At 40.3% G+C, this 25764-nt stretch overlaps 2 protein-coding genes across 10 annotated transcripts; one reads left to right on the top strand and one right to left on the bottom strand.

Moving 5' to 3' along the window:
* Positions 1 to 957: 957 nt before the first annotated feature.
* Positions 958 to 16188, bottom strand: LOC106483562 (tRNA selenocysteine 1-associated protein 1-like). Of its 8 annotated transcripts, none has more exons than XM_067290863.1 (9): positions 16118 to 16188; positions 14629 to 14791; positions 13028 to 13103; positions 11737 to 11867; positions 11067 to 11198; positions 10044 to 10163; positions 7688 to 7883; positions 7072 to 7117; positions 958 to 6283 (listed from the first exon to the last, which is right to left on the bottom strand). In XM_067290863.1, the coding sequence occupies exons 3-9, from the start codon at positions 13037 to 13039 to the stop codon at positions 6147 to 6149; spliced, it is 774 nt and encodes a 257-aa protein (XP_067146964.1). In that variant the 5' UTR covers positions 13040 to 13103; positions 14629 to 14791; positions 16118 to 16188; the 3' UTR covers positions 958 to 6146. The 8 variants fall into 8 exon arrangements, with proteins under 8 accessions (XP_067146964.1, XP_067146963.1, XP_067146966.1 ...); XM_067290862.1 differs by lacking the exon at positions 16118 to 16188 and adding an exon at positions 15710 to 15782; XM_067290865.1 differs by lacking the exon at positions 16118 to 16188 and adding an exon at positions 15710 to 15782 and having other exon boundaries at positions 11737 to 11864.
* PAK1IP1 (PAK1 interacting protein 1) lies at positions 15945 to 24548 on the top strand. Of its 2 annotated transcripts, none has more exons than XM_067290857.1 (10): positions 15945 to 16045; positions 16781 to 16943; positions 17997 to 18117; positions 18213 to 18287; positions 19016 to 19068; positions 19554 to 19699; positions 19789 to 19886; positions 21422 to 21521; positions 23210 to 23336; positions 24088 to 24548. In XM_067290857.1, the coding sequence occupies exons 1-10, from the start codon at positions 15983 to 15985 to the stop codon at positions 24246 to 24248; spliced, it is 1107 nt and encodes a 368-aa protein (XP_067146958.1). In that variant the 5' UTR covers positions 15945 to 15982; the 3' UTR covers positions 24249 to 24548. The 2 variants fall into 2 exon arrangements, with proteins under 2 accessions (XP_067146958.1, XP_013796987.2); XM_013941533.2 differs by lacking the exon at positions 15945 to 16045 and adding an exon at positions 16271 to 16424.
* Positions 24549 to 25764: the final 1216 nt, after the last annotated feature.

Below are 25764 nucleotides of genomic sequence, written 5' to 3'. Positions count from 1 at the left end.
CCGCCACCTCCCCCCGCCCCGCCGCCGCTGCCCCGGCCGCGCCGCGCGCAGCGGGCCCGGCCCCGCCGCCGGCCGCCTCGTGCGGCCCCGCTCCTCCGCCTCCGCCTCCTCCCGCCGCGGCCCGGCCGCCCTCACCCGCGCCCCCCGCCCCTCTGTGCTGTCACCGTCTCTCTAGAGACGCGCCCGGCGCGGCCTGCTGGCGGCTCCCGCCCGCCACGCGCCGCGCGGCCTGCGCGGGGCTCCGCGGCCTGCCCGGGGCTCCGCGGCCTGCCCCTCCCCGCGGCGCCACGGCCCCCCCGCGCGCGCTCCCGCTGCTGCCCCCCCCCGCTCCGCTCCACTCCCTGCCCCCGCCCGCGCGCGCGCCCTTTGCCTGCTCCGCGCTCGGGCGCCGGCCGGCCCCGGCCTGCCCGCCCGCTCGCGCCGCCGCCGAGCCCCTGCACCCCTCCCCCCTCCGTCCGACCAACCACACGGCGCCCGCCCGGGCGCCCGCCCGTCACCAGCCCGCGCCGCGCCGCCTGCGTCACGCCAGCGGGACGGCCCGGAAGTCCTCGCTCGCCGCCCCGGGCGCTCTCGGGAAACGTAGTCCGCCGCGGCGGCCGCGGGGCGGGGGCGCCCCGTCCTCCCGCGCGGCGCGGGTGCTGCCTTCCCCGGCCCCCCTCGCCGGGGCTCCCGGGACCCGCGAAGGGCGTGAGAAACACCCCCCCCCCCCCCGCAAATGACCGAGGCTGAGCGCTTCGGACGTGAGTTCTGCTGCTGCTCCGCCCGCCGCGGGCGGCGAGGCTGGGCCCGAGGGCCGCGGGGCCACCCCCACCTCCCCCGGGCAGCGGCTCCCCCCGCCAGTACTAGCGCGCAGGCGGAGCGACGCGCGGGGAAGGCGGAAAGCAAGCTTGTAAAGCGGGAGGGGGAAGGTACGCGCTGTTACTTCAGGATCCCACAAAAAAGCGCGTGTAAGCAAGGAAAACGGCAACCTCCAGCTTTAATGTCATTCAGTTTTGGCCAACAGGAACCAGGTGAAAAAAGATAAGCCTCAACGCGGCTGTTTGTACCTCAAAACAAGATGGGTTTTCATTACAAATTAGGAAAATGTAAAGTATTTTAGTTTCTTATGAATTTTTATGCTACTAAAAAGTTGAGAAACGTCTGTAGCTCTGTGTCTTAAGTGCACCATCAGTGGTGCACTCTACTGATGGAGCTGAGCAGTGAATCTCAACCACCCAATGTAAAAGTCAATAAACATGTTCATCACCCAAAATGCAACACAATGCAGTAACAAATGTTTTCTCACACACTGATGTAGAAGAGAGGTGATCACTGAGTCTATCAGATACTCAACAATGAAAGATAGAGCCATAATACAGTATTTCACAATCCCTTTCACCCATCTCCACCAAAAAATAAAAGCAGTCATCACAGCACACACCTTAAGAAAAAGCTTATCAGACTCAAGGGTTTAGGAGAACTCACACCAGTAAGAGCAGTTCTTTCTGAAGGCCTCAAGAGAGGCAACCCAGCAGCAGCAGAGTCCTTGCTTTTAGGAGGAACCTCGGGATTTTCACACTGTGAAGTCTTTGCTTCTTGTTTCATACTGGAACTTTTTAACCATGTTGGTATCTTCCCAACTCTCTGGGTTTGTTAGCTCTCAGTCCACCTGTGAGTCCTTAGTCCTGCTTTCATGGTCATCTAAACAAGATGACCATTTCTGAAATCCCTATAGAGTGGAATTATCTTCTAGGTATTTCTTCCCCATAAAATTGACCTTCAAAACTCTCGTCTCTTCTTCTCCTCCCCTACCAGCTTAACTACAATTTTATGTCTAGTGGGATGGTTTATGCCAGCCAGGGCAAGGAACACATGGATATAGAAGGCACCTGCAAGAAACACCTCATTGCTTGTAAGCTGCTAGTGTATTACATTTGCAGACCAATTCTAGTACAAGGCTCTATTTCCATAACATATGTCAAAAACAAATTTATATCAATATAATCAAAAGAGATTTACATCAGTATCATCAGCAAAATACAAAGAAGGTAACATTTTTAGCCTGAATTTGTCATTGTTTCAGACAAGGAATCAATCACCATGCTAAACTGTGACTTCCAGCAGGAGAAGAACCCCCCATTATGGGTTCCCATTATGGGAAGAACAAGCTTCATGAAGGGATATAAATTGTGCCTTTTAATAATGGTCATTTATCAGTAGTAATGCCAACTTCTAAAAGCCTATCCGCACAAAAAATTGATTAAAGTTACTCCTACATTGGACACTCATAAGAGCTGGTCCATTTTACAATAAGATTCTCTTTCTGATGTATGCTAAGTATATTAAGATAACCTGAAACAACATTTTCTCTTCCAGATGAGTGTCAAAGGCAGCTACACTACAACTTTTCTCTGAATTCTTATGCTATTTACTTACATCTTACTTATTTAGAACAATTTCTATATAGTGACATGCCCTTAATGACACTTATGACTCAAATGCTTGCAGCTGTACACAATGTCTATTAACATGAGTCACTGAAGTTAAATATGCATCATTAAAAATGAGCCAAAATGAAAGGCAAAAGCAAAAAAAAAAAAAATCCAGCAGAACGAGAGGAATCATCAGCATTTGATGCATCTTCCCTGTGAGTTAGATCTGCAAGTTTACTTTGAGGTAGTGCTAGAAAGAAGCTGTTGGTCCAAGAGCATCCTGCAAAAAGAAACAGTCACGGCTTAAGTAACTCTCTATCCTTTTTGGCCTGTTTCTTTTTCCCTGCTCACAACTGTGGGATCAGTAGCCCCTCATACTATTGTACTAAAGCCATTCTTTTCAGAGGAGGGATAGGAAATGTTAAAACTACTGTTCCAGAAAAAAAAAAAAGCAAATCTTGAGTAAGGCACTATCTATTGCAACTACGTAGAATGAAAAAAAGTTTATGAAACTATTACTGGATATTCTTACAAAAAACCTTCATTAAGCTTGGAGGAAAAAAAACCCACAAAAACTATCAGCTGGATAAAATGGAGATAGAGAACCAGAAAAAGTGAAATATGGTGGTGTTGAAAAGGTTGCTTTTAAGCTTTTTTGTTTTTAGGAAAGCTCCCACTGCAATCACATCTTTGTAGAACTGATGGCAGACACCCCTATAATGCATTCAGGTCTTTGTATAAGCCAGCTAACACGCTGCTAGTTGTAAAACAAGTGGAAGTTTACTCAGTAGAAAGTCTCAGCAATGTATTCCAACAGTTTTAATGAAAACACTCTTTCCTATATTTGGGGGTTATAGGTAATACCAACCCAGAAAGAAACTTCACATTCAGGATGCTTCTACAGTCAAGAACCTGCACTATAAACACTATATCACTCCCTAAACACTGTAACACTCCCAATCCCACGCATGCACTCCTGACTGCAAAAGGGAATCAGCTAATAAGTCTCAGGAGAGACCAAAAAAGGTGGTGGGTGTTTAAGAGAACTATTTTGGAACAGCATCACATAGGCTGCAGTCAACATATACATATGCTTTTTTTTTTCCCCCCCTTCCTCCTTTTAAGTTGACTGCAAGACAATACACCCACTAGCAGCCCAATCTCTTTCACTGAATTTACAAAATTGGTATTTCCCTTATATAGGTAGTTTACATTCCAGAACAGAAGGTGCACGAGTGTTTCAAAATAGTCTCTAATGTAGGGTGTAGAGACTTTGTTAACAAGGGAGAATTGCATGAACATGGTAGCTATGGACTGAGACTGTACTGAGGTTCATATAGTGTGGTGCTGTCACTGCCACATTGTCAGACTAAATGAAATCACATAGCTGCTTGGGCCCCACATTACAGTTTACACATTATGGATCAAATTCAATGGCCAAAATTCAGCACAAATACTCTACAACAATCAGTCAACATTTCTTACGGGCCAACACGTATTATCACATTTTTTTAGTTGATAGCACAAAAGATTTCCACAGACTACTTGCTGAATGCAACTGCAGTGTTAAGTGGTGCTATGCAAGCCACTTCAAGCAGCATAACTCAGGCACAGAGCTGGACGCTGCCTGCCATCCTTCCTATGTACCCTTGCTACTCATGTTGATAGTACCTACTAGCTTCAAAACCCTCTGTGTAGCAGACCAGCTTTTACTACTAAGCTCAAGCATCACAGCTATGCATTAAAGTTGGCATCAAAACTTCTTCTAAGCTTTCACACTCCCATTCAAAATCAAGGAGCCTACATTTACCACCTCAACAGTTCTCCCCTACCTCAGTCTTCTAAAACAATTCCATGTATGCATGCAGGCAATCCCTTTCCCACCCAGTCAGGTTCTTTGCTCCGTCTATTTTACTTCCACCTTCCATCAAATTCTCATAAATATGCTCCCCACCATCACCCTCCAAAGACTCATCAGTTTGTGCAAGGGAATTGCCCAAATCCCTCTTCCCAGCTACCCAGCAACTAGCTTTCCTCAAAGCAAGGAGGCAATTGCTGACATTCTGCGATGCCACTCCCCCTGCCTACATGAGGTTCTTTGCCTTCTGGCTGTTCCTACGTGCCACTCTGCAAAAACAGAGGAAAAAGAGAAGGTTTCTATGGTACTCAAAGCCTAGTCTGCTTTTAAATTTCTGTATGTGATGGCAGATTTTCACTATGAAAATATTCCTAACAGAAGTTAAACAGTGAAGAGATAGCAGAAGGAGTTTCTGGTCAGCAGCTAGAAGTGACAGGACAGTATTACTAAAATGATTCAATACAGGATTTGTTTTACATTTAAAAAACCATACATGGCTAATGGCCACCACTTTCACTATTAATGTCATTAAAAGGCCAGAGAAATGGATTCCTACATCTGCTAACAGTTGTTTTAGATTGTCCCCCAAAACACACATGACAGTAGCCATGTGGCAAGCATCTTGACTTGTTTTAGTTGCTTCCACAGCTATTACTTAGGCTAGAAGCAGAATTTAGCTTAAGTTATTCATTACTATACATTGTTTAATAGTGAATACTTTTGCCTGTACATTGTTAAGTAGTCTGATTACAAAATACTTCCTGCCCTTCAAGATGAGGGCAGTTTAACAGCAAGGAAAGCTACTGAGAGGTGGCTGGCTAATAAAGCATCATTCTGCTCATTATCATCTCCCCTCCCCCTCCAACTTCAATACTGAAGACTGGCACCCTACTAAAAAAATAAAAATAAAAATCTTACAACCTCATCATTAAAGAAAACACCTCTGATGTTGGCACACAGAATCTGGGCATCAGGAAGACTGATCCAGTTGTAGAGATCAGGACAGGGTGCAACTTATTTACACCAAAGGCACAAAAAGTTAAGGGATTCTTTTGTTAGTAGGGGGTTATTTTTCCTCCTTTAAACCAGGAAGTTCTTTCCTCCATGAATTTTTAGGTTTAAGAATGTTATAGTAGTTTTTGTTGTAAAGCATCAGCTGAGACAACTACAGAAGGGGCAAGAGGAGACTTTAGGGAGAAGCCATATGCTGGGGCATAGATGGTCAGCTGAACACAGCCTTAGTTCATGGAATACTTGCAACTGTGGCACCCCAAAGTTTGCACTTCTGTTTAATATACCATACTTATAAAGCAGTTTTAACTGACTAGCAGATCTCAACAGTAGCATAGTTAGCTCCAACAGATTGCAGAAGGAACAGCAGGCATGAGTGTCCCCATAGCAAACCCTGGAAGCATCTCCTAAATACACTTTTATCTAAGCAAGCATGTTAAGTGCTTGTAAAAAATTATCTCAGAAACTTAGAAAACTAGAAGAGCTAGGTTTTGTTCATGGCCCGATGCCCATTCCAAATCAATGACAGATGAAATACCCCAGTTAAATTCTGTAAGCCAGAAGAGAATGTGCTGCACACATGTAAGAGTAAAATCCCTTGCTGGCAGGTTTGCAGAAACAAATTTTTATTTACACAGGCAAGTCTACCTTTAGACCCCATTTAACTCTTTACATTTCTAGAATATTTACATGATTTCAAGATGCTCCAAGAGTAGAGTGATGAACAAAAAAAGATTACAGAATCTGTCAAAAGCATAGCAAAAAAACCCAACTTATCATTGTGCTTTAAAACTTATGATCTAGAGTAATGTAGAAGAAATGTAGTCTTAGCACCTTGGTCATAACGGTCATGCTATATAAGACACTTAAATAGCAAAGGGGATGTCAGAAGTGACCGTATCCAGAGGTTGCCAGTGACAATTCATGAGCGAATCATAGAGTTCTTCACTTGTCTCCATAAATTGTCTGTTCATTTCATCAATATCCAAGTGAAGTTGTGGATCTGAAAATAAAAACCTGGTAAGTACAAGTATCTGACCTCAGAGGGGCACAAACTGAGAAGTAAATGCCGAATAAAACATGCTTTAGAGTTAGTACTTTAATAAATAAATTCAATAAACCTGTTTTATTCCCCCCAAAATTATGACAAACTTCACACAATTCCTTTTAACTTCTTTAGAATTTCTTGTATTAGAATGCTAAGACAACATTAGTATTTAAAACAAATTTAAGGATAATTTTTAAACCATGAAGGTTTTCCCTAAATCAGTTAAGTCATTTCTACTAATTTATGTGTTACACAGGATGAAGTTATCAAATACTGACAAAAGAAGTCTCAGTGGGAAGCACTGTTCCAGAACCTTCACAGCCAAATAATTAAGTTTGGTACCAAATCTTTAAGTACAAGTTGGATATTCATTTTAGCACATGTTAAAGGCAAGCTTTTACCTCAGGGTTTGAAAATAGAACTTTTGCTTATTAATGAATATTTAATACAGAATCTGCTTAGCAGAATCAATACAGAGATGACAAATTCTGTATTAGACCATTTTGGAAGGAGACTGAAGGTAGCATTAAGAGAAAGCTACTGTGTTATTGACAATGTCCCATTTTACTTGGCATATAATGTCAGCTGTATCAACCCCAACTCATCTCAGCTACACCCCACAGAAGACCTCAGTACATGAGTTACCTTCTTGAATTTCCAGGACATACCTCAAATAAAAGTTGGCTCATATTGTTAAAAGGCATAAATATGGCTAAATTCAAATTTAATGATACTATCATTACCTTCAATTATCAGGTCATCATTGATTTCAGCCATAGCTGAAGTCTCCTGAAACAAACAAGAAAGTGCTCATAGAAATTTAATCATAAGTCATATCAGAACACATCAAAAGTTCAAAGTAATTTTGTACTTATGTTCACACAACCATTGTCATCTCCTAATCACAAACTGTTCCCTCCTCCTCCAACTACAGGAATAGACAGATTCTTTACAAAAGAAAAACGAAAGTATAGTTCAGGTTGGAAAGGACCTCTGCAGGTCATCTTAGATCAACCAATTTAATCAACCGTAAGACCATCCTACACTTTAATTCTTTAATTTGCTTGAAGCAAAGCACATCAGAAAGACAATAGGAATTGGGAGTAACAGCATGATTTTGTATGTCAAAACCATTATTTGGTATACATGAGCAATGTGTAATAATTTATAACTATAGAGGTACCGCTTAAGCACTTCATCACACAGACGCCTCAAAATGAAGCCTGCTATTCTAACCCCTGCTTCACACTAAGTGAAAAGTATGATTTTAGTTTTAGGACTTCATTTTTTTGCTCCAATTTACACAATTCATATAATTTGTGGAATTTATTATTTAAAACAAGTTTGTAGTATCTTTACCTCAAAAACAGCTGGAGCCATAACAGCATCTCCTAAAGAGCAGTCTCCAACAGCTTGCATGCTATCATAGGGACCATAGGAGCTATAGTTGTAGTCAGCATAAGGATCGTAATTCCACTGCGAGTAGTAGTTCTGATAATCCTGGTAATAATCATTATAGTTATACGACTGGTACCGCTGGAATTCTGCTTTCAGCCTGAAACATTAAAAGTTATATACAGTTAGAATTTGAGAACAATAAGCTTTAAAACTAATTCTGAAGTTAAACAGTTTGCCAGTTTATGTACTTCAGAATTTAAAAGGAAACATTTTTTAAAAATGCTGCCTAGGTGACAGTGAGAAAGTCATAGCACAATGCCTATGTTTATACAAAAGCTAACATTCTCACCTTAGCCAATACCAGAAGTAATTTTCCTGGATTAACTCTAGATCCTTAGCACTGTTATCTCTATCCATTCAGAGTGTTTTTATTATCAGTATAAGCAAGCTGCCGCTAAATCTTTGTGCTCTGCTAAAGACTAATTGATTAAAACCAGGAGGCACTTACAAAGCACAGCTGCTTTAAAAGTGCATTCATTCTTAATTAGCCCTTAATCTTTTGTTTGGTTAATTACTAAATCTTATTTCCAGAAACAAGTGAGCCAAATTAGATTACTTGTTTCAGAGGAGTGTCTGACACTGCCAGTGTGCCATGCCTACCTCCACCCATTCTGTTTTATTCTCCACAAAGCATGCTTTAATAATTGCCAAAGTTTGTCAGGTGAAATCAGTCTTTTTTTAAAAATCATAATCACTGCCATTATCCAGCGGTAAGCCAAATCAATGGTAAAGTTACAAAATACAGTGGTTCTTAAGAACAAAGGACCAGTTTATTAGTTTTCACCACTCTTATATCCCCAAAAGATATTCTCTTAGGCACCTTCAGACTGACAGCAATCAAGGCACAAATGTTATCTGCACTAAAACTGAGGTATACTGAATAAGTAAGTTTGGATAACTCAGCTGCACATTCAGAAAAAATCCTTTATTTTTAGCCATTGCTTCTCTGATTCAGTAGAAGCAGACCTCCTGTGTTTCCAGTGCCCAGTTCCTCTGCATCCCCAACAGAAGACAGGTTTAGACCTGCCTTTTGTCAAGGATACAGACTAAAGGAATTCACAGACAGTTTCCAAATTAAGTGAGCATCTGTGACAAACTACTCTGATGGCCAGATGCTAGGAGAGCACAAAACTCAGCTATTCAGAAATAGATACAAATTGATGTACATTTTACTATGACATTAAGCTTATATCATTATTAGAATGCATGTGTAGCTTTACAGTAAAGAGGCATTTTATTATTTTGCTACTGTACTAAACAAACAACTAGATAATGTATCCTCTAAGTCTTCTGCTTCTAACTTCTCTCCCCACACATACATTTCTGTAAGGAAGAAAAATCTCAAAACACTGTCAGCATTGCTCTGGGTAGCAAAAGTGGAGAAACATGCTTCTTCATGACCTGTTCTTGTTTTCAAACTCATTTAGTCAGACCACTTCTGGACAGTGCCCTCTTCAATAAGAGCATTTCCATTCTTAAGTAAAGAGGCAACAATTGCAGTATTAATCAGGGTAAGCACACAAAGAGTTTTTACTTCTACTGTTTAACAGAAGATACAAGCTAACCTCTTAAATACTCAGAACTTTACATAAACAATTTCCTTTTTGTCTGTATTCTGGATCAGAGTTTATCAAATTTGGTATCAATTCTGTAACTGGTCAGAGATTGCCTCAAATGACTGAGTGATAAAGAACTGAGAAGGCAGAGTAAAAAGCCTCTCAAATGATAAAGCTTAAACTCCCCACCGCCCCAACTTGGGAATGCAAAGAGTGTTACCAGAACAGTTTGTGTGGAGTACTGTCTCCTTTGCCTTCTTCTTCCCCCTATATGCATGTATTTTTCCAGTTAAAGACTTCCTTCCTCCCCTAGCCTGCTGGGAAACTAGTGATGTGCTACTATCTAGAATAGAAAACCTCAAGCATACAAAACCCTACCTTAACTTGTCATCCTTTTGCCTTCTTCATGCCTAAACCCTGAGAATATTTATGAATGCATTCAACTTTGCTACTATGAGAAACAAGACTGGTCACAGCAACAGCTAAGCCTATGTTCCAGAACCTGGAATCTACCTCTCCCCCAACAATCCTGAAAGAGGTAGATTAATCCAGGGAATCAAAATATAATATATGGAACAAAAATGCAGAAGTAGACTGCATCATGTGCACAGTCATTACATCAAGTGAGACAGATTTTTATGAAGGCAGAGCTACAAAATCTGATTTAGAACTACTGTATCAATGCACAGCTGGTTTGTTACCTTTTAGAAATTCCTATGCTCAGCCGAATTCGTTTTCCCCCCAGACCTGGCGCATTCTGGCAGTCTTGCAGTGCCCTCATCTGATCACCTTGTTCACCAAATCTGACAAAGGCATACCCTCTACAATTTTCAAAAGGGAGAAAACAAAAATTCTAGTATGCGTAACAGTTACAAAACCAATTTGTCTTCTACAAAAAAATACGATAGTAACTACTAGAGCTTCTGTTACAGAACTCAGCCTCTCCAGCATGTGCACATGCACAGTGTTTTCACCAAATCAAAAACTTGGGCCAGAAGCAAACAGCTTGTTCCTTGGTAACATTAAGATGTAACCAGCTGAGAGCCAGCACAAACAATATGTTCTTTTTAACTGCTTATCTATGTAACTGATCAGATTCTATACTTCTGCATATACAGCAGTTATTAACCAACTATCACTATACAGCACTAACATTTTTACTTCAAATGTGCTTTCTCTTGAGTGTGCCTATTACAGCCAGCATTGTCAGAACAGCAAACTCTCATCCCTGCCTGATTCACTGCACAGCCAGTTTAGCTTCTGCTAGGCTTTATGTACTAGTACTAACACATTCAGCCCTACAACCCCATCTACAAATTGCCAGGCCTTAGTCTTTTCTTCCACATGTAAAACAGGAATTCTTTTGCCTTTGGTATTGCAATGACTAAGCAGACACACTGCAGCATGTGAGCAGAGCAGCACTGATTTCAATGCACAGCTCTACCTCCTCCCACCACTTAGGTTTCCTTGCATGCAGGCATGCATATGTTTAATTGAAGTTTATCTTATTAACTTCCTAAAACTAACTCCAAAGTTTTAGTAACAAGAGTATCTTTGCTGTTAAAAAAAGTAATGCTAAAGACTAATCTCTGCTCTGCTCTCTCCCTGCCTCGGGGGGGGGGGGGGGGGGGGGGGGGAGACGGAAAAAGTTCAGATGCAAGTGCTTATACATTACTTATAGAAGCAGACACATTGACAGCATTTCAAATTTGCTTAGAAGTTACCTGGAATATCCCAGTAGATCTGTTGCGATCTTGCAGTCAATACATGAAGGGTACCTCTTCAGGAAATAGTCATAGAGCTGGAAGTCATCCACTTCTGGAGTGAGCTCCCCAACAAATATTGAATAATCCGGTCTTTAAAAAAAAAAGTTTTATTGTTTTGAGACTAAGGTACCAAACAGATATACAGCCACTTATCACTGGACAAGTAAGGAGACAAATGTGACAAAAAATATTAACTGAAAAACTCTGTTTTGAGGAATGCAATGCCATCACTCCAGCATAAAGTGCTCAGTTTCTCTGGGTCCATTCTACTGCTTTAGCAAAAAACACTTCAAATTAGAAGCTGGTTTTCAAAAGCCCAGTTTTTACTGTCTGCAGACAAGAAAAATGAAGGCACAAAAATTTCAAGAAAAAAAATATTACCTCAAATTACAGTAATAATTCAAAAAAGCTACCAGCATATTGCACCACTGCTTCTCAGTAACAGTGGGAAAGATGAACTTACTACAGAAAGCTTCATTATTGTATTGGCAGTATATTAGCACAAGCAATATTTGATGTACATGCACCAGAAACATTATTTCAAACTTTAAGGTAAATGATGGCATTCATTGCTCACTATCAATTTAAATGGAAGGGGTCAGATCTTCCCATTTCAAAAATACTTTACCTGGATGAACTACTAACAAACTCTATCCTTCCTGGTTTTATTTTGTTCTTTTTCTTTCGTTTTTTCTGTGGTCCTCTCCACCAGCTATAGGCCTGGAGGCATTCTCTTTTGTTTTTTCCCAGTATGTCCTGCTGGGATAAAAAAAATACCTTTATAGTATTTAGCCTCATTTACATTCCTCCCACCCACTCCCCATCACCACAGGTGATTTCCCCATATTCACCTTGCCCTTGAAAGAAGCCTGGGGTCCCATTTCTCCCTCCGCCTCCCATGAGGGAAAGCAGCCTCTGGGGAAAACGCCTGGCAAAAATAACAGAGCCAAAGGATTGTATGAACAGCCATATTCCCCTGACTTGTTAAGCTGGCTAAAGGATGGACAGCAGCTTCTTCTTGGAATTAGGAAAAAAGCAGTTAGCCCTTTGATGTTGGCCAATCCTAAATATTAGCTTAAGGACTGGATTGTGCACAACTTGAGCTCTAAGACTCAGAAGAAACTCTGCAGCAGCTTTGGGAGTGATAAAGTGGCAGAGACAAATCATCTCTTGCCTAGAGGGGATCTCAGCTGTCCCTGTCTCCCCTCATCTACGAATTCTCCTCTTCCTATGTGAGATGCCTCTCCTAACTACTAGCTATGACTCAACTCTCCCAGGCCAGGAATAATGATGGGAGGCCAGTTAATGGAACATAAGGAGAAGGAAGACCAGGAAGAGACACTAGTTTGGCTGAGGGAAAACTCAAACCCAGATGCAAGGCCAGGAAGAAACAGGCATAAAAAGTGCCTTTTAAAAAGAAAAAAAAAACACCACAGGAAATTTAAAAACCAAGCAGGACAACTACAAGAAAGAGGAGGGAGACAACAGCAGTATTAGCGTAAGTTGCCTCCCTCACTTAAGATTCTGAAGAATGAAGATTTCCAATACAGGGTTCCAAAAATAAGAACGGTAGTTTTCAGTAACTTTTACTTACGCAGACTTTAATGTTCTTCTTCTAGAACACCTCTACATATACCTTATATAGAGAGTGTTATGCATAAGATCCATCAGAACTCATGCTCAAGTAATCCAAACTGCAAAATTTAGCATTATGCCCCCAATCTACTTCAGTTGATATGATTAAGCATCCAGAGGACAACCACCAATCACCAAATTACCTGAAGAAATCACAGGACTAAAAGAACACCCAACTCAGAGCAAGCTAGCTATTTCAGCTTTACATTTACTATGAATTCTGAGTATGGTTTTGGAATCTGTTTAAGCACTGCCAACCTGAATTTCTCACCAAATGATCTTACCTGGTTCGCCATGGTTGAAAAGTTGTCTTTCTCAAGCAAGAGAGCCGTACAGGCACAGTTTATTGCAATCCTTCAGCTGAAAAAAATGTGGGAGAAGGGCAAGAAGATAAAGCATCTTTTAGCTTTCAGATGAACTACTTTCATAGATGTTGACCCTTGCTTAAGTTTTTAGGATTATTAATTCAAAACTTAAAAGTTCCTATGTTCTAACCTGTCATTGACAAAGCATCACCTCATTATGTTTAACAGTCCATTAAAATAGAGGTTCTGCAGATCAAAATACTACTGTTTTACATCATACAGTAACCAAGCTTGGAGATAAAAAAGAATGTATGGCCAATTGGACTAGGAATAGGAGGCATCTTCACATTTTAGTTTTTTATTGTGATGGCCTGCCAAGGTTTCCCATTGTCAGAAGCAGTGGGAAGCGAGAGCTTTTAGGTCACCTGCACCTTACCATTATTACTAGAATACATATATATGAAAACAAAGGTGGGGTTTTTTTGTTTTTTGTTTTTTTAAAGAGACCTCTTCTAAAATAGTTAAAAACACCACAATAAAACATACAGACTTCAACATGCTTGGTATAGCCCCTTAGTTCTTCCTGTCTTTGAGCCAAATTAAGTGTTGATTTACTTGTACTGTAAGTTACACAGCAAAACAAGCAGTGGTACTTACTATGTGCTGAAGAGTAAGAGGAGCAGAAAGAGGGAGGAGGGCACAGTAAGGTGGGCATGATCTCTCTCTGCACATTTACTTACATATCTCTTCTGCCCCTTCCATACATACACATTTCACAGGCTAACTCACCCAGCTAGAGTGACTTCTTACTATTATTAAAATTCTGGATATGCTTCATACCACACCTTTGTTATTTCTTTCAGAGAGTCTTTCATTTTTTAATCTTTTTTTCCAGTCACACATACAGTACAAGTCATTGCAGAAAGCTTTTTCCTTTACAAAATATTTTGCATCCCCTTCCACACATGTAGCTGTTCACTGACCACTACTGATTTTTTTTTCATCCAATGTTGCTGCTTCAATACAGATACAGAATTGTAGAAGTTTCAACTCCCATTTCCATGCAACAAACTATGTAGTGTATTATGTACTGGCTACTTAAGTCCACATTCACTTAAAACAATAATTAGAGTGTTTGCAGTGCCTTAAAGGGCTGCCCACTCAGGGGATTACTTCTGAGAACTAATCTGAAATGGCTTAAGCTAACCTGACATAAAATAGCCAAATACTAGAATAAGAATGTCTGTGCACGGTTTTATTCAGGACAAGAGGCCTTTCACCTCCACATCCATTCCGAAGCCAAGAAGCTTTTCAAGTAAAACAAGTCCTTAAATATACACATATTTTAGTAAGATTCACATATGACCTCTTAACTAGAACTGTGTTTATGATAAGAATTATCAACAGCAATTTTTTCAGTTAAAAGTTGTCATTAAGGTGCCCATATAGTGATGATCCTCTAATTCTACCTTTATTTTTATTAAAAAATAATCACCCACTCCTCCATGTTTTAACATTTGAATACCAATTCTTGAATTGACAACTACATAATACTCTTAATTTTATTTTTTTTAACTTACCACTTGTTCTTCGCGCAGACAGCAGACGCCACACACAACAAAGCAGTTCTACTCCAAAAAAACTATCAGAAGACAAGGGATGCAACAGCTTCTTGGTCACAGTTATCAGATTTTTAAGCACAACAGCGTTTTTGTACTCTGTCTAATCTTGATTATCTTTTCACTACAAATCAAAAACATTTTAAGAAATTAGAACCGCATGTATTCACATAGTACTTCAGTTATTTATCTTAACTGTAGTTACAGATAGAGATATTTATTATTCAACAGCAGATCAGCTTTAACCTCCAGAATCCAAACATCTCCTTAATAAGATTACACACACATCTGACCAGCCTTTTTATTCACTTTATTTTTCTGATTTACTGGCAAAAATATGCCTTTTCAATACATATTAAGCTAGACAAAGCTATTTATGAATAAAGGTGCTTGTGGGAATACAGCTCATCCAACCTCGGGGGTGGGGGGAGGGGAGAAGCCGTCCCCTTCTGGTGCAATTTCGCCGACGCCAGGGGCCCCAGCAGCGTGGAGAACGGCCTCTGAGCGCTTCCAGGCGGCGCGGTGACGCCGGCCGAGCTCCCAGCAGGCCCAGGGCCGAAATGCGCCGCGCCGTGACGCATTTTTATAAGCCACTTCGCACGGCGGAAGGGCCGCGGCGCAGCGGGAGGCGAGGCTTTCCCCGCCCCCACTCCCCCCGCGCCCCGCCCGCGCCGCGGCCAAAGGGGCACCTAGGCCGCGTTTCCCGTTTATTGTTGTGTTACACGATAACAATTTTAAAAAAATAACAGCAAAAAGGCAAAGGAGCCCGCACGGCCCTAACAAAGGCGGCTCGGCAGCGCGCTCGCCCGGCGGGGGGGAGTGGGCGATGCGGCCCAGCGGCCGCCGGGCCTCCCCGCCCCACTGGCGCAGGCCCGCGGCCGAACCGCCCGTGAAGCGGCGGCGCTGGGCCCCGAAGGGGGAGGGAGGGGCCGCGCCCCCCCCCGGTGGGGCAGCAGATGGTCTCGCGCCCCCTCCGCCGCCCCCCGTGACGCCGCTCGGGGCGCTCCCCTCCTCCCCCCCCCGCCGCGATCCCGGCACTAACGTCTCTCATCCTCCGCGTCGCCATAAGGAGCAGTGCGAGCCCCGCTTCCGCCCCGCCAGGACCTGCCGCGCGGGCTGCCCCGCGCGGCGCCTGAGCCCCGCCGCCCGCGCCCTCCCCGCGCCTCGGCGCGTCGCTCCCCGCCGCCGCCTCACGGGGGTCGTGGGCTCCTCCGCGGGGAAGCGCCGTCGGCGGCAAGGCGCGGGCGCGGCGGGCCCCGGCGCGGGCACAGGCAGCGCCGCGGGCAGACCGCGGGCGGGCCTCGAGGTGGCGCCGATGGAGCTGGTGGCGGGCTGCTACGAGCAGGTTCTCTTCGGGTTCGCCGCGCGGCCCGCCCAGGTAACGCACCCGCGCCGCGGCCGTTAGCCGCACCCCAACGGCCGGCCGGCCGCCCCGCGCGGAACCACTCACCGGCCCCGCGGCTCGCCCGTCCGCCCCGCGCGACCGCGCCGCTGGCCTTCGGGTGGGCTTTTAAGGCGCCGCGGGGGCGGGGCTGCCTCCCGCAGCCGCAGGCTCGGCCCCTCGTGGGGCAGCCGCCCGCGGCCCCGCCGCCCGGTCCTGTCCGCCGAGGCGCGGCGGCCTCCCCAGAGTCCCGGGAAGCGGCCCGCCGCGTCGGTGTAGGAGGCTGTTCCGCAGGCTCTTCAGTGGGAAGCTGCGGGAAAAGGGCAGCACGAGGGATGCCACATTGTCTTGTGGGAGCCGGAAGGGCCCGTGCCAGGTGAAGGGCACGTCTCAAGCCTGTAGTGCTGGAAGAAGGGCAAATTTGTTTTGGTTGCCCATGAGATTTACCTCTGTTGTAGATACTTTTTCACATACAGCTTCATTTAAACCCAACACTGATTGCAAGAGACAGTCTGGACACTTAAATTATTGGGGCTAACCTACTAGTGGCACATTAACTCCGTAGACTCCCATTATATTTATAACTAAGTGTAATTCCTTTGTATTTGATACATGTACATCTTTGGCTTTTGTTTAAAAAGAAAAAATCTTACAGCATGATGAAGATGACTGTAGAAAAGCTCATTGCGGTGAGTTTCAGAAAGACCTGTTTATTTTGTATTTCATTTACAGTCTTGGACAGTTGTCCCTGATTTTACACATCATGCCCACTCTGCCTCATTATCAGCGGTAGCAGTGAATAACAGATATGTGGTCACTGGGAGCCGAGATGAGACAATCCAAATCTATGATATGAAAAAGAAGATAGAACATGGGGCACTGCTGCAGCACAACGGTAAGGGAGCTTTTCATCATGCAAAATATTAATGATAGAACCTCATAACTAGAAAACTGGCCCATGCTAGAAGAAAATTGAAATTGTCATGCTTTTAATAAGACTTTATTCTTTAAAAGTGATGGTGATGTAGCCATGATGATCTAAGGATATAAGCAAGGTAAGCTTTTAAGCATAAAAATCCAAAAATTCTTTTGGGCATCAGCCCACAAATATAGCTTCTTTTTCCAAATATTTTCAGTTTTAACTGTATGAGTAGTTACAGCCACAAATGGGTCATGAGCCATTTTTGTTCTACCATGACAGTTTACCTATACCATGCTTGCTTAGAGCAACCATCTTTCCCAGTGCCCCTATCCTGTCCTGTCACAGACATAAATAAGCCACCCCTGTCCTGTCCTGTCACAGACATAAATAAGCCACCCAAAACAGAGAGGTAGTATCTGAGAGCAGGCTGCTGCTGCCAGAACAGTTCATCTGGTATGTTGCTTACTTCATGTGCCTCCTAAATTATAGTTGGGAAGGAGAATGGTTAATAACAGTCCAATTCAATGCATGTGGGTGATTTGTAGCTCAATCCTGAATGTCCTTTTTCTCCTGACAATCAAGAAGTACACGGAACCGGACTGAACAGTCATGGTACATGCATTCAACTTACGTTTGCTAAATCTGGTGCTTTTGGGAAGCAGCATGTGCAGTAGATTGAACTGTGTGTCAAAAAGGAGGCTTTGACCTAAGACCAGTCCTTACCACTGACAGAAGCTGTATGTCCCCTGAGCCACAATTGTTGATTACTGCTATTTCAAAGGATGGATCAGATGAAGTTCAGATGTATATGGCTACAGGGGGGCTAACTGAGCACATAGACTGAATATAGCAAGAAAGTTCATTTTTTGTGAAGAAATACTTGGGAAATAATTCAGATTTTCCCAAAAATAGAGCAGTAGCTGGCATGTTTGGATGCTAGAAGCATCTCTGTTAACTAATATGTTCTCTGTGTGGTGACTGTTCAATATGTACAGCATTGCTCATAGCACTGATTTTGATTCATAGGCACAGTAACTTGTCTGGAGTTTTACAGTACTGCACATCTACTGAGTGGGGCTGAAGATGGACTAATTTGTATCTGGAACACAAAGAGATGGGAATGCCTGAAATCCATTAAGGCACATAAGTGAGTTTTTTGAATCTGCATATTCATATGAATTTTCATGTTTGTTTTCCTTGTAAATAATAAATGTGGCTAATACGTTGTTTTGTTTTTATCAGGGGGCACGTGACATCTCTTTCTATTCATCCTTCTGGGAAATTAGCTTTGTCGGTAGGAACAGATAAAACTTTAAGGTAAGTCGAAACTGATCAAGGAATACTGAGAATCATAGTTAAGTAGTTCTTAGTAAATTCTGTGTTTATAAGCATCAATCCTGTGTTAGGCCTAGCTTGTGCAACACTGATGAAACATATTTCAACATAAGATTACTGGTTTGTCTTTTTAAGTTCTAAGTAACAGCAACATTGTAAGTCTTCTCAAGAATAGCTCTTGCTGTTCCTAGCCCCTTGCTGTACTCTAACTCTTTATAATCACCAGTAGATGTATAAACACATTTTCATTTTAGAATGATATTTGTTTAAACTTCTGAAAGCTGTTAGCTTTCTGTTCACTGTGAGAAAAGTATTATTTCATTTTGAGTGTGCACATGTTGCTGCATATGTGTGGGGTTTTATATATATATGTATATATATATATACACATAAATATAAAATATATATATATTATATATATATATATTTTTAAAGTTACTTTAACAGAACAATCCAGCTCCTTTTGCAGTTTGGCTCTGCATTGCAAGCTGTGGTTTACAAAGTAAATAACACAAATTTGACCAGGTAGTGTGCAAACAACATATCAAGTCATTAATTCCTCTTGCATTAAGAAGGTAGTAAAGGTAGTAAAATGCATAGAGATAGTTAAAAGCTTCTTTTCAATGCCTCTTGTCAGCAGATAGGACTTCACTGTAGGTTTTGCTATGCTGTTTTTAATTTGAATGCACGTTGTCTATTCTTTCTTTCAGAACATGGAATCTTGTAGAAGGACGATCAGCCTTTATCAAAAACTTAAAGCAAAGTGAGTTTATCAGTCTAAATCTGTTAAACAGCTAGAATTAGATAGCGTTTTTGTTTGTTTAAAGATGAGTAAAGATCAGTAGAATGAATTAATCAACAAGCCAGTTAATTCCAAGCTACTTTGACAACAACTTTTTTGCACATGCAGGCAAGCATATGTCCTTAATTATAAATATTTACCAAAAGGAAAACAGAGTGACACTAAATGAAAATCGTATTTTCTTCATAAAAATTTGATGTCAGGACATTTAAATAAATGTTTTATTTTATTTATAACTTCTGATAATGAAAAATAAATATTTAAAACCATAGTTTTACTTGTTACTATTTATTCTAGGTTATTTGATTTTTTTTTCCTACATTTTTCTCAGGTTGACTTAGGAAACAGTGTCTAGCAGCTGCTGAAGATTTTTACTTTTAGATTCATATGCAATATAGAATGCAAAAAGCTGTATACATGTGTATATAATTCTGTCTATTGTATAGATGCCCACATAATTAAATGGTCTCCCAGTGGAGAGAAGTATGTGACCGTGATAACAAATAAGGTGGACGTCTACAAACTTGACACAGCCTTGATCACTGGCACAATCACAACAGAGAAGAGAATTTCTTCGCTTACGTTTATTACAGTAAGTACAAAAAGAAAGGTGTTGGGAAGTAAATTGGTTTGAAACACATGAATTTAATTCCACTTGCATTTCTTTTTTCCTATTCCAAGGATTCTATCCTTGCTATAGCTGGAGATGATGAAATTATAAGGCTCTACAACTGTGACTCTCAAAAATGCCTATGTGAATTTAAAGCTCATGAAAACAGGTATTTTATATTTGTTCTCTTATGCTATTTAAATATTTACGGCAACGCTCAGTACTCAGTACAGTCCAATGAATTGTAATGTTCAGCATATCTTAGTATTGTTTCTGTTTTAATATAGAAAGTAAGTTTACTAATACGTGCTAAATTCCAAATTTGAGACAGACTTGTTTGCTTTTAGTATGAGCCGAAGTACTGTGGTTTCCATGCAAGTTGCAAAAACAACAGGGTATAGAATTAGAAACATGGCAGGTCTAAACTTTGATCTAAAGTATAAAATATTTAGATCTAAATACAAGATCTAAATCTCAGTATAGATCATATCTAAATACATGCCTCAAATATAAGATCTAAATATACTGGCATGGATTTATGTTAATCTTTTTTCAAGAGGAAGATCCCCTTCCCCTCTTTCCTGCCCCAGAACTGATATGCCTTTACAAGTTACAATATCAAAATTTCATGGGACCATGGGTGAGTCTGTAGTGCTTCTGAGGCAGAAGATGGTAGTGGCTCTGCAGGGTTCCCGCCATTCCGCTGCAAAACTGTACTGTAGTGGACAGGCAAACTCGGTAATAAGATATCTGGCGATGTCCTCCTCTAGTGTCTCAGCCAATCCTTGCAACAGTTGCCCCTGTGCACTGTTAAGGGTCTGAATTACCCAGCAGGCCAGGCCCTACTGCAGCTCATGCCTGCTGAGAGCCCTGTAATACAGCCCCAGCCCTGGGGCTGGCGTGGGACTGCTCAGAGGCCTCTGGTGTCTCTCGAGCCATAGCTTGGTCACCCTACTATATCAAAGCTTTGCAACGGGGAGGTGGTAGGGAATGAGACCAAAAAGGAGAAGGTTCTACTAAATTACTTATTTGGTTTTGTATAAAATGCATGTGCATGGTTTTTATATATAAACACATACATGTGTGTATATACACACATACTTATGTGTGTATGTGTATAATTATTATTAAAATATTCATGTATATATTAAACTTTACATCTGTGATCTATGTATTCCTGAGATTGGGCAGCAATATTTTCTGAAAAGACTATCTAAAGAATGTTTAACCAGACTTTACAGACTGGCTGTATAGGATACTTATATAAAATAAACTAGTTGTACTCAATCCAGACAATAGAAGGATTATGTATTATGTATTTTATTATGTATTATGTATGAATTATGTATTCTCTCTTGTTGTTGTTGAATACCAAATATTCGTCCAGACACAGATTTTAATTCACCAAAACACACAAGCATTAGCTGAAATGTCACTGATGTGGATAAATTTTAGTGTGTGCTTAAAAGTACTAAAGTGTTCTTCTGAATTGAGTCCTAACAGCCTAGGAAGGGCAAGTATTCCTATTCTAAATGACAGCATTCAAAACAGATTACCTTTCCAAGTTCCTGCCTGTCATTTGGGGTTTTTCTGTTCAAATTAATTTTTAGACTGTTGCCTATTTATCTTTAATCTTTGTCAGCTTATTGTTCTGAAATGAACTACCATGCTATAAAGTAAACAAGTATTACATTTTCTTTCCAGAATAAAAGATATCTATAGTTTTGAAAGGGAAGGACAACATGTTATTGTTACTGCATCCAGTGATGGTTACATTAAAATGTGGAATCTGGATCTTAATAAGGTTGGTCCATTTAACTGACTGGTACATTTATGGAGAAACATCAGACAACTAAAATTGCAGATTGTTCCATTTTAAAGACTAATTTTAAATCACTGAGGAAATTTTATTTGTAATCTGGATATCTTGATCATCCTCCATGCTATTTTCAGCAGAAGATGTATATGGCTATACATATATTTGAGTATACTTGTGTATCTTTGTATCTTTGCAATTTATTAGCAAACTATAAAATCTGATGAAATTATTAAACTCTCATCCTTTCTTTTATGTAAAGTCATGCTTTCCTTTGGACCTGCCCAGCCAAGCTTACAACTTTCTAATCAGTTATATATGCTCTAAAGATTGCTGTGAATTTTTGTAATGTTGTTGATTGTTGCTACTCCCCTTAAAAACATAAAATCTATGGTGTGGGAGTGGTGGTTGTTCATGTGGGAGAAAAAAGTTGTCCTGTTGAAAAACTCAAACTCATGAATGTACTGGGCACTTTTATTTCCTGTATTTCCTGAACTTTTCTTTATTTTCAAACAGTTTTGAGTAGCACAGTTGAACAAGGAATCATGCCTTATCTTTAAAGTTTCCTGTGTTTATTGTTTTGCTTTAGAGTGCATTTTTTAAAATCAAGATTAGTTTTGTTTAATGCCTAATCATAAAGGATCTATTATATTCCATTTTAAGTATGTAAAATGAAATACATATCTGTTAACGTTTTGTACTTTATATTTCTAGTCTGAATTTGCCCATGTATAATTTCAACCCCCTTGATGATTTTTATTCATTTAAGTATATATAATAAGTATAGTTAAATACATATAATTAAGCTAGAGTGAAAATCCCCTTTTTGTCTTTGTCTCAAATTTCTGTTCCCCTTGTACATAATAGACATCGTCATCAAGGCACTCTTTAACCCTCTCTGTAATGTTGTCATTATTTTGACTAAATGTGTGATTTTTTTTCTTCTTGCCATGCAGGCAAAATCTTGTAAAACTGTTTGTGTAACTGCATGGGCTGCTCTGTCCAGTTCTGTGAGGAAGAATATCCTATTGCAAATAGTTTCTGATATGTTCATACTGTTATTTTGCATGTGTTTGTGACACTATCTCCTTACGTATGTAGTAGGATATTTGCCCAAGTATTCCCAGAGCTGACTGATACAGAGCAGTTAAGAAATTGTGTAAATGCAGATAGCTGCAATGGTTGATGGTTGTGCTGGGAACACAGTATGAATAGATTTTTAATTGGCAGTCTTGTCTTTGTGAGGGAGAAAAGGAATCTGATACAATCACTTAAATTATTTTAGCTGCACCGAAAAAATAGCTATTACTCTGGAGCTTAACTTTTGAATCATTAACAAATTTTATTGTGGACCTGTGCTTCAGCTGCTTGTGCCTCATGTTAAACTATTTGCATGTACCTGAAATCCATCAGTCTTGCTTGTCAAGATATCCTCTTAAAGTAGTTGGGAGTTTTGTATAAAACCACCAGTGAGGAATGGTGTGAGGATAACAGGACTGTAAGAATCTGACCATTAACCTGCAGAGCATCTAGTTCTAAACATTTTTAGGTATCTCACAGTTCTCCAGAAAAGAAGTGGAAGTTGGACAGTAAAATACTTTTTCAAGTTCAAATACTTAAGTAGATTTAAAGGGAAATAAAGTAATGTTTAATTCTTTTTTCTGTATTATTTTCAGAATAAAGATGTGCCTTCTTTACTATGTGAAGTCAATACCAAAGCTAGGCTGACATGTCTGGCAGTATGGTTTGACCAAGCTTCAGAAATCAAAGAAAATTCTGATAAAGCTGCAACATCATCTCAAGGTATGAGTTGTGTGTACAAGGTAGAATTGTGTGTATTTTTAGTTGTTAACGTGATTATGAAATGGAAGATACAGAGTGGGAGGTTTTTTCATACATACCTTGGAAAAATTTTCGTAGCTTGAAGAACTGGGGATTTGAGACTGGCAGCAACACAGATATCCTTACCCATCTCATACTGTCTCAAGCCTGCACATAGTAATGCCACAACTATAGAAATATGCATAGGAAGATAGACGCAGGGACTGAGCGATGATTTGGGTCTGAGCAATGCTTCAGTTGTATCTAGAAACTGATTGCATGATGTATTGTCACCTAGTTGGAGGATATGGGCCTCTTTGCACTTCTGTTATATGAAAGTTTCGTTCCTCTTTGCTGAAATAACATACTGAGGAACACACTGGGAAGCTTTTTAAACAGATATGAAAAGAATAAACAGTTTGATAGAACTGCATTTCTTGTATTCACATAAACAAAATTAGATCTGAAGCCAATACAGTTGGGCAAACTTATGAAATCCAGGTCAGTATTTTTTCTTATTTTGTTTTCCTCTGTAGTAATCTATTTACATACTTGATCTTCAGATTATTTGCATTTCACAGGCAAAACTGGCATAAATGGCAAACTCCACTTTAAATACAGTATCATTTTATAGTCTCCCTTTTTTAAAGGGAGATACAAATAAGTCTCTGTGCCACCTTAGACTACAAAGCCTGGAAGTAAACACAGTGAAAAATTTTTTGCTTTTTTTCAGCAAATGAAGATGAGAAGTCATCAATAGTCAGGAAAAAGAAAGTTTGTTGGACTGATAAGAATGATAAAACAGCAAAAAGAGATAGAAAAATTACTCCTGAGAAGCAAAAATTGGAAACTCTACTGCAAAAGAAGAAAAAGAAACTGAAGAGCTCAGAATGAAGGCAACTACCTTCTCTCTTGAATAAAAAGTAAATGCTGGTGTTTCTGTAATCAGTTTTTACAAAGGTGTAAACCTCTGCCAGAATGATCTGATATTTCAAAGTAATGATATCTTTTACTCTGATGAGTTGACTGATCATTGTGGGAAGTACCAAAAGAAGTGGCAACTTTTCCTAAGTAAATGAGGCAAAAATAAATGCATAAAGTGTAATATTTGTATTTTTATATTAACAATGGCATACACTTTTTAACTGGCTCTGAAAATGTCAACTAAAGCAATTAAAAATAGCTACATCTGCATCAGTTGCATGTTTGTGTCTCAATTAAATGCAAATTGAGAATACCTACAATTTTTCATTTTAGTGTTGAAAAAGTTTGACTTAGAAATGATGTGCCTTTATCATGTATTACTTTTCCTACTGTAAGAAGGAACACATTTAAATTACTTAAAATATGATGATCAAATTCCATTCATACTTTCATAAAAATTTTGCTTTTTACTTCTTGTCATATATGCAGGGTTTATAAACAAAATGTTTATTTTTTAACCTTATATTTCATGCCTTTAATGTTTTTTAAGTCCTTGTGCCCATACATACAGTCTAGGTCCCCTTTTTTCCAGGAGTTGATTGTCCTGGTTTAAATGAATACTCATAAAAGGTCTGTATCAAGTTTATACCATATACTTTCAAGAACTTCCAGAATACTAATATTTATGAAATATGGATAGATTAGCTTTAGGGGGTCACATGATTGAAATATTTTTTTCAGAAGACTATTTATATTTAAGTGGAATAGTTTATATTGAATAGGTTTTTCCATTTTCCCCCCTTCCCTTTGATCTGAGCTGTATTGTCAAAAAAAAAAATTATCTAACATATTTGAAGTTTGTCATGCTGGAAGAATGTCACCCATCTGTTTTGTACTTAAACAAAAAGTGAATTCCTGAACTTATCAGTCAGTGGGAACAGAATTTTATCCTAAGTCTCAACACAAACATACAGTGGGAAAAACAAAGTTGAGATGGAGAGAACAAGGTCAAATAGTTGTACTAAATGTTCTTTTATTTCTTTTAAAATAAGGCATTTTAATGTTTTCTGCACTACTATAGCAGTCATTATTTCCTCTGTTTTCAAAAGATAATTGGAGTTACGCTTTGTTCTGATTCACTTCAGTAATAATCTGCTTCTCCTTTTTTATGTAACAAGAGAAAAGGTAGAAAAAATCAGAAAAATGATTGAGCCAAATCTAGAGACAGGAATGCAGTCTGTCTTAAGGATATAAAATAGGACATAACTCCAGCTGAGGTCTGCATATGTTCTGACACTGAAACAAAGTGAGTATCTTCTGGGCTGTAGTGAGATTATTCATGGGGCAATGGCAATATTTTCTTGAAGGTGGATGTCCGTAAATCTTGTGTGTGACTGTTTCCTTTATCTAGATAGTGATCACAACCCCCTGTAGGAGTTCGGTTTAATTCAACAATAAAGAGATTTCAGTTGTACCTTAATTTAAA

The sequence above is a fragment of the Apteryx mantelli genome, chromosome 2 (genome assembly GCF_036417845.1).
Source record: "Apteryx mantelli isolate bAptMan1 chromosome 2, bAptMan1.hap1, whole genome shotgun sequence".
Taxonomy (NCBI): domain Eukaryota; kingdom Metazoa; phylum Chordata; class Aves; order Apterygiformes; family Apterygidae; genus Apteryx; species Apteryx mantelli.
Note: the sequence above shows the minus strand (reverse complement) of the source record. Positions and strands in the feature narration are given on the sequence as shown.

Excerpts from the sequence above, each read along its gene's own strand:
- LOC106483562 (XM_067290858.1), bottom strand. The coding sequence starts at position 11,989 with ATGGGACCCCAGGCTTCTTTCAAGGGCAAG. Across the intron at positions 11,868-11,959 it reads AGGCTTCTTTCAAGGGCAAG|CAGGACATACTGGGAAAAAA; the intron begins GTGAATATGGGG and ends TTTTTATCCCAG. Across the intron at positions 10,164-11,066 it reads GATCTACTGGGATATTCCAG|AGGGTATGCCTTTGTCAGAT; the intron begins GTAACTTCTAAG and ends TGAAAATTGTAG.
- PAK1IP1 (XM_067290857.1), top strand. The coding sequence starts at position 15,983 with ATGGAGCTGGTGGCGGGCTGCTACGAGCAGGTTCTCTTCGGGTTCGCC. Across the intron at positions 18,288-19,015 it reads GGAACAGATAAAACTTTAAG|AACATGGAATCTTGTAGAAG; the intron begins GTAAGTCGAAAC and ends TCTTTCTTTCAG. Across the intron at positions 19,069-19,553 it reads TATCAAAAACTTAAAGCAAA|ATGCCCACATAATTAAATGG; the intron begins GTGAGTTTATCA and ends TCTATTGTATAG.